At 48.0% G+C, this 7,635-nt stretch overlaps 2 protein-coding genes across 2 annotated transcripts; one reads left to right on the forward strand and one right to left on the reverse strand.

Annotated features, from left to right (window-relative positions):
- Positions 1-50: 50 nt before the first annotated feature.
- LOC112878094 (N-acetyltransferase 9-like protein) lies at positions 51-3,130 on the reverse strand. The gene is made up of 6 exons (XM_025942495.1): positions 2,836-3,130; positions 2,663-2,734; positions 1,466-1,553; positions 765-897; positions 653-691; positions 51-468 (listed from the first exon to the last, which is right to left on the reverse strand). The coding sequence occupies exons 1-6, from the start codon at positions 3,077-3,079 to the stop codon at positions 403-405; spliced, it is 642 nt and encodes a 213-aa protein (XP_025798280.1). The 5' UTR covers positions 3,080-3,130; the 3' UTR covers positions 51-402.
- A 1,434-nt stretch (positions 3,131-4,564) lies between these two features.
- Positions 4,565-6,227, forward strand: LOC112878095 (cytochrome b561 and DOMON domain-containing protein At2g04850). Its single transcript, XM_025942497.1, has one exon. The coding sequence runs from the start codon at positions 4,730-4,732 to the stop codon at positions 5,948-5,950; it is 1,221 nt and encodes a 406-aa protein (XP_025798282.1). The 5' UTR covers positions 4,565-4,729; the 3' UTR covers positions 5,951-6,227.
- Positions 6,228-7,635: the final 1,408 nt, after the last annotated feature.

Genomic DNA, 7,635 nt, shown 5'->3' on the forward strand with positions numbered 1-7,635 from the left:
AACGTTTGAGGCTACCAGATGAGGAGATTCCTTAAAGAAAAAACTGAGGATAACATGTGCACAAACACCAGTTACATCAACTGGTCTCTCACTTCCTTTTTGAGACAATTTAATCGGTGACCATTACAAAGAAGTAAAAATCAACCCCATGTACTGCCTGCAGATTAGTGCAGCTTGTTCGGTGTTGCCATGATGCCAGTGCCTGAATTCGAGCTAGCAATGGTTACACACAATCAACTAAGATGCTGTGTATCCAGTATTTATACGACATAAGCCAGAGTACAGACAAACAGTAGTCAGTTTCTCGTTCAAGCCCACAGAATTAGCTCCGCCCTTCGCTCCATGAAAACCAATCAGAGATGCTCGAGAGTTAGATGACAACAGCTCGGGCCACATCAGATGTCACCAATCTCCTACGGTTAGAGGAAATCTCAACGGGAGTGCATTAGCAGGTGCCTCCAGAGTCACCTGAGAGAAAGACAGTGAGTGCGTTTTGACTGCTTGTTCTTTTTCGAGATGGATTTGAAGTAATTTGTGCTATTTCAGTGGACGAATCTACATTTTGATGTGTTGTATTGTAGTTTAGCAGCATCGTTCTTTGCAATGCTTACAAATTCTTTGCAAAAGTGAGATAGAGTATCACAATGCATACCTCCTTAAACACTGCACTGTATGAAGCATCTTTGAAGCCCTGTATCCGAACCAGAGAAATATATAAGCAAACCAGAGAACAAACAAGAATATGAGAAAAGAGAGATGCTCACCAACTTTCTGAAGAGCTTAAGGGATGCCATATTTGATTCACTAATTTTTGCTCTGAATGTGTGAATTCTATATTTCTCTACTGCAAATGCCATCATCAGTAATATCGCTTCTTGACCGATTCCCTTCCCACGACTGCGACAAGGAAAAGTGGATATTTTAGTTAGCACGACCAGACTGTATCACTATCCCGTGCCAAATCGGCCGTTCTGTTCTCAGTTCAGCATCTACTTTACTTTCATGTGACATATGTAATTATTGCTTCAACTACTCTGTCCCTACGTAAATAACAAGATCATGCCAGAAGTTTTCAGGACCAGAAGCCCTGGATCAAGTGGTACAGAACAGACTCACATGCTAAGTAGAGTTTGTCTCTCTTGCAGTAAAAAATGAGTTGCCCAGCGATAACATAATTCAGCTGTATTATCACATTGTTGCAGATTAGCAAACTATGATGTGATACACTATACAGATCTGGTAGTGAAGCAACCGACAACTGAAAGTAAAAGGACTAGCAATTTAGCTGCAACTATTTGTTTCATCTCTCAAAAAAAATATTCAGGTTGTAAGTAATCAAGAAAGATGTCCACATTACTTTGAGCCAAGTAAAAATGTATAAATGCAACTGCCTATGGAACAGAACTGTGTAAATGTCAAAAGGATGGTAATAACAGTGGCATGATCAGTATTATAGAGAAGGTACCTCTTATGCTCAGCTATCATAATCTCTATCTCCGCAAGCTGCATATCATCAGGGTCATTCATATATATGTTCACATCACCAACCATAGCTGCAGTGGATAAGGTTGAAATGAATGCTAGCAAGAAAAGAAAGCTATTGGCAAACAAAACCAGAATACTAAGTACAGACAGAATTTAGAGAGTAAATTAGTTCCTTGGCCCCAACAAAAGTTCGGCTTAGTTTCTTGGCCCCTTTTTGATTGAACTTGCTTATTTGGCCTAAAAATGAATTTCGTTTTGGTTCTTGGCCTTTCCGTTAGTTTGACAAGCTAATGGTGTTAAAAGCAACGTAAAATGACTCTTTTACCCCTGGCGCCAAATGAAACACTACTACAGCGTACAGTAAAGTCATACAAGCATTTTAGGCTACCTATTATCATTAATCTACCAAAATAAATTATAATTTCATGCTTCAAAAAATAATTATAACAGCGTACAGTAAAGTCATACAAGCATTTTAGGCTGCCTATTATCATTAAGGTACCGAACTTTTATTGGGGCCAAGGAACTAATTTACTCGAATTTAGAAGTTGAAAAGTTCAAGTCAACTTAACCAAACCTAGCAGAAACTTGTATGGTCATTCTACTAGATACAGTGCACACTAATATGCTCTTGGAAAAACATTGCTTGAACAGAAACGACCTATCTCTTGGATACTGTTGTATATCACTCTCCACTTCACATACCATATTTTGATGTTGGGACCAAAATAAATAAAGATGGCCATGTGATTATTAGGGGGGGGGGGGGGGGCAGGGGGAGCAGTGTCATTAGCCTAGCTATTGTGTCTGACAAATATTTTAAGGAAGTGATGAACAATCATTTAAGCAAAACCATGTATCAAAATTCGCATAATATTTTTAGTCAAACCCTCTGTAATTCATTAGGGTTGTGCTCTCCGCTGATTGAAGATGCATAGGTTTGCTTGTATGATTGTACAGAAGAACAAAGGTACTAAATTAGCACGATCTTATAGGTTATATATTTCTGAACATCCAACTGCAGCAACTGAGACACAATTTTCGGGATTTCCTTACGAAATTAACGAAAGTCAAATTAAGTCAAACATAATTTTGCTGTCCCGATTCATGACCAAAACAGTTGCTGTAGCTAAACAAGCCGAGGGCTAACAGTAATGGGCAGAACAGGGGAATGAACCTTCAGTATGCGGATTGCCGGGCGCGAACTCCCCCTCAATCAACTCCCTGTCCAACACTATGAATGTATGCTCTGCCGACAACGAAGCAAGCAAAAAGTAATTCATGGAATCAAACAGAACGCCTCAAATCAAATCGAGGAAAATTGGGAGGAGGAGGGATGCGGTGCGGAACTGAGGGGATCAAGGGTCCATGAGCGGTGCACGTCGAACTCTTGGTCGAGTGAGAGGGGCTCCGACGCGGTGGCCTCCAGCAGCGCCGGGTCCTGCATCCACTCGTGGTACCGCGGCACGTGCTCCCGCAGGTAGGGCACCAGCACCGCCCGCTCCCCCAGCACGTACCAGCTTCCTTTCCCGCCGCTCCCGCCCTCTGCTTCCACGGCGGCGGCGGCCGCCGGTGCCGCCTCGGACACCTCCATTGCAGCACCGATTCGGCTCGGCACCCGGCAGTGACCTAAAAGAAAACGTTGGAAATACGCGGACTCCTTGCGAAGACGGATTTACGTTTGAAGAGAGCGATGTTTGAAGTGAGCGATGTTTCGAAAGTACGTGTTTGCAAGCCAAAGACATATTCTGAAGGAACTTCGTGCTCTGCTGTTGGATGGATCATGGATGCGTCGTTGCGTGCCGCCTGTTGCCCTGCTCTGCTATGTTCAGGAGCTGTTTCACAGCGACTGAACTGAATGATTACAGGCAGACAGTTGCTCATTTTCTTAGATGATGGAAAATATTCTGGCCTTTGTTTGTTTGTTTGAACGCATTCAACTTATTGCAAAAGTTCAAGCATCAAGATGAATTCATCACGCATCTATGATGAGAAAAAACACCTCGTTTGATAAGAGACGTTACTTCTGTTGCTGAACCTTCACCCCTGGTCGGTCCATGAGCACTTAGTTGCTCTGTAACAATCTTGATCAGTCTTCTGATTTTGTGATCAAACATCGTTAGATGGAGGAGGAGGAGGAGGAGGATTCTAATCGCATTTTGTCTTTCCATTTAGCTTGGCATCAGGGAGAGGCCATCTGATGCAGATTAACAAACGACTGACGAGTGACGCCTTGTTCAGAAACCAGAAGTCATGCTTATCGTCACAGTATAATTGGCCAAGCAGATACATATATTGTAACTAAGTTCGGCAGAGGAATGTGATTCGTGTCTCGAAAGTTATCTGACTGCGTCTGTGACACTGCACTAATCCTTAGAATAGACTCGCTTTTCCCGGAAACGTGCATCGAATTTGATAATCGACGCGCCCATGCTCCTTTCATCACGAATTCAGCACTTTCCGAACCGAAACCCCACGATCTCGTAGCCGTGCCTTTGAAGCCATTCACAATGACAGGGGCCATCAGCCCATCATCGTCATCACCGCCAATCATAGCAGCAGAAACAAATATTCTCCGAATCCATCACCACGTTCGTGAGTGAGAGCCCACTCTATTGCGCTCACCAAACATTCCACCTCGCATTCAGTTACGTACTCCACTGTCGGGATCAGCGCGCACCTCTAACCTTAACGAGCTCACGCACTGAATGACTGAATGATTACTGAGTTCCACGTAGCTGAAGCTGATCACTGCACCCAAAAAGTATATCGAGGATTATAGCATGGCTGATTTCATGTATAATTTGGTGCCACATTTTGGTATAGAAAAGACTATTATAAGCAACATCGTACACTGTTCTGTCGGCTGGGCGACCACCACTTCAATTTGCACCTACTAATCCGACTAGCCAAGAGCTCGGAGCAAAGGATGGGGGCCAAGCTAGGAGGGTCGTCGGCACCACACAGATCCAGATCACAGTGGACAGGCCGCATGTAGTAGCCTTCTTTTTGGAGCCTTTCGTCCCTTGCCTTCAAAGCCAAGTACCCATCGAAACAAAGGCGACCAACGAACGCACATCCTCAGAGCCATCATCACACTCGCACCCCGAAACGCCCCACTAAAACCCCACTTACGCGCGCAGCACAAAGCCGAACAAACTAAGCACGCGCCACGCACCTCACTCTCACTGCACACTAGCTAGCCCGTGGCCGCGCCACTCGCCGTGCGACACAGCGCGCAGCAATGTGGCAGGCGCGCGGCGTGCTGCTCGTGGCGGTGGCCGTCGCCTCCGTCGTTCCCGACGGAGCGGGGGCAATGGCGGCCGGGCGGTGCACGACGTCGACGCCCGTGAAGGCGTACGACAAGTGCATCGCCCTGCCGACGCAGGGCGCGACGCTGGCGTGGACCTACGACGCGCGGAACGCGACGCTGGACGCCGCGTTCACGGGCTCCTTCATCTCGCCGTCGGGGTGGGTGGCCTGGGGCGTCAACGCGGACGCGCCGGCCATGACCGGGGCGCGCGTGCTCGCCGCCTTCTCCGACCCGTCCACGGGCGCGCTCCTCGCGCTCCCGTTCGTCCTCTCCCCGGACGTCAAGATCCAGGCGTCGCCGCTCGTGTCGCGGCCGCTGGACATCCCGCTCCTCGCGTCCTCGGCGTCGCTCCTCGCCCCCGCGCGCACCGTCCGCGACGGCGCCAGGGTGACCATCGCCGCCACCATCCGCCTGTCCCCGAACCGCACCAGGATCCACTTCGTGTGGAACCGGGGGCTCTACGTGCAGGGCTACTCCCCGACCATCCACCCCACCGACGCCTCCGACCTCGCGTCGCACGCCACCGTGGACATCCTCACCACCGCCACTGAGGCCTCGCCCATCGCCTCGACCGCGCTGCAGTGGCTGCACGGCTCCCTGAACGCGCTCTCCTGGGGCCTCCTCCTCCCGGTCGGCGCGGCGGTGGCGCGGTACCTGCGGCCGTGCGCGTCCACGGGGCCCGCGTGGTTCTACGCGCACGCGGCAATCCAGGCGACGGGGTACACCATGGGCGCCGCCGGGTTCGCGCTGGGGCTGGTGATGGGGGCCGCGTCGCCGGGCGTGACGTACAGGCTGCACCGCGGGCTGGGCATCGCGGCGGCGACGGCGGGGAGCCTGCAGACGCTGGCCGTGTTCTTCCGGCCCAAGACCACGAACCGGTACCGCAAGTACTGGAAGTCGTACCACCACCTGGTGGGGTACGGGTGCGTGGTGGTCGGGGTGGTGAACGTGTTCCAGGGCTTCGAGGTCATGGGGCTCGGCGCCTCCTACTGGAAGCTCGGCTACTGCCTGGCGCTCGCCACGCTGATCGGCGCCTGCGTGGCGCTGGAGGTGAACGCGTGGGTGGTCTTCTGCCGCAGGCAGCAGGAGGAGAAGCTCACGAGGAGGGAGGTGGAGGACGTCGTCGTCAAGGACAGGGCAGCTGCGTTCTAGTGATCGCCGCTTGGGCTGCCTCCGCTGGCGGGAGAAGCTGGCAACTGTGGCTGACGGGAAGCCGGGGCCGGCGAGAGCGACGCCTCGAGGATGCAGGCACGGCCACAGTGCGTGCATTCACTGGCAAGACAAATGGCGAGCCGTGCTCTGTTTTGTCGCATGATACGAATTTCTTTGCCTGTCCTCTCTCTCTCTCTCTCTCTCTCTATATATATATATATATACAGTAGAAATTCATGTATAAGTTACACATTTGACTTGCAATTACCCAACGAAATCTATGGTTTGTAGGAAGATAGCGGTTTCTGTAGGAAAACATGTTGAGCAATGAGCATCACAAGTAAAGAAGAGGACTCTATGTGTTTGCCTGACGACCACAAAAGTCCATCCATCGTATTGGGATCGCGTTGACGATGGTCGGTCAGTCGGTGGATCATAGAGTGGAACTTGGTAGCATCTGCATACGTGTAGGGTTTCGAGTTCGGGTCGCAAAGAAATGGGAGCATAAAAAAGGATGACAACGCTGGTGATTGCTGGGGCCATCTAATTTACGGGCGTCCGTAGGAAGCGCTCCCTACGGTCGATTTCCGACTAGATATTTGCATGTTAAGTTAACTACCCTCGGTAAGTCCGTCCGTCCTCCATTCTCTTTTAACAACACGCGCAAGTACCCAGCGCATGGCAATTCGCAGCGCCAAGCCGCCGCTCACCGAGCGCATTTGACTTTTTTTTTTTGACAATCTATCCCTTTTCTCTTTCTCTTTTCATAAGAAACTATGCACACACAAATTATATACAAACATTTATATACACAAAAATTGCATCACAACTTATTTATACAAATTTGATCAAATTGCAAAGATAATAAAAATTGTAGAAAGAGAAAAGTTATATAAAAGGTTAGAAATAAAAATCAAGACAAAAAAATTGGGGAGAAATTGGAAAATAAAAGTTTGAGAAAAAATTTGAAACAAACTTTCAGTCAACCTTCAAAAATTCTGGAACAAAAATTTAGGAGGAAAATTGGGAAAACCAAACTTAAGAACAAGTCTTTGAGAAAAAATTGCGGGAACAAAATTTCAAAAGCAAAAATTTAAGGTCAAATTGGGCGACAATTTTAAAAACAACTTTTGGAGAACAAAAAATTTAAAGCAAAAAATTTAGATGACAAATTTTGGGAACAAACTTTTGGAAAACAAAAATTGAAGAAAAAACTAGGCTAAAATTTAGAGACAATTTTTTTAGAACAAAATTAAAGAACCGCGCGCATCATGTGGCTAGAGATGGCAACGGGCACGCGTCCGCTGGGTATTGCTTGCCCATACCCGTGCTCGTCAGAATAAAATACACCCACTAAGAAACCCATACCTGCTGTCGGGTACAGATTATGTCCTAAACCCGTACCCGCATAGGTAGCGGGTACCCGCGGGCTGCCCGTGCCCGACAATCTGTTAAGTACTCAACCACTCAGATGTATCAGCCAATAGATACATACATAAAATTGAGACAATAATATATGATAAACATCAACTATAAGACTGATAGAGTGTTTCACAAATCATAACACCATTGATCACATCAGACATCACAAGTTCACGTCTAGATTAATATCCAGGTATTGTCCACCATCCTTAGCATGGCACCACTAGTTCACTGTATTAGACATCAAAATTCCAAAACAAAGT

This window comes from Panicum hallii, chromosome 9, assembly GCF_002211085.1.
Source record: "Panicum hallii strain FIL2 chromosome 9, PHallii_v3.1, whole genome shotgun sequence".
In the NCBI taxonomy this organism is placed as follows: Eukaryota; Viridiplantae; Streptophyta; class Magnoliopsida; order Poales; family Poaceae; genus Panicum; species Panicum hallii.

Coding starts and splice junctions, on each gene's coding strand:
- LOC112878095 (XM_025942497.1), top strand. CDS start 4,730: ATGTGGCAGGCGCGCGGCGTGCTGCTCGTGGCGGTGGCCGTCGCCTCC.
- LOC112878094 (XM_025942495.1), bottom strand. CDS start 3,079: ATGGAGGTGTCCGAGGCGGCACCGGCGGCCGCCGCCGCCGTGGAAGCA. Junction 898..1,465: donor ATGATAGCTGAGCATAAGAG/GTACCTTCTCTA, acceptor TCCTTGTCGCAG/TCGTGGGAAGGGAATCGGTC. Junction 469..652: donor ACAGTGCAGTGTTTAAGGAG/GTATGCATTGTG, acceptor TCTTTCTCTCAG/GTGACTCTGGAGGCACCTGC.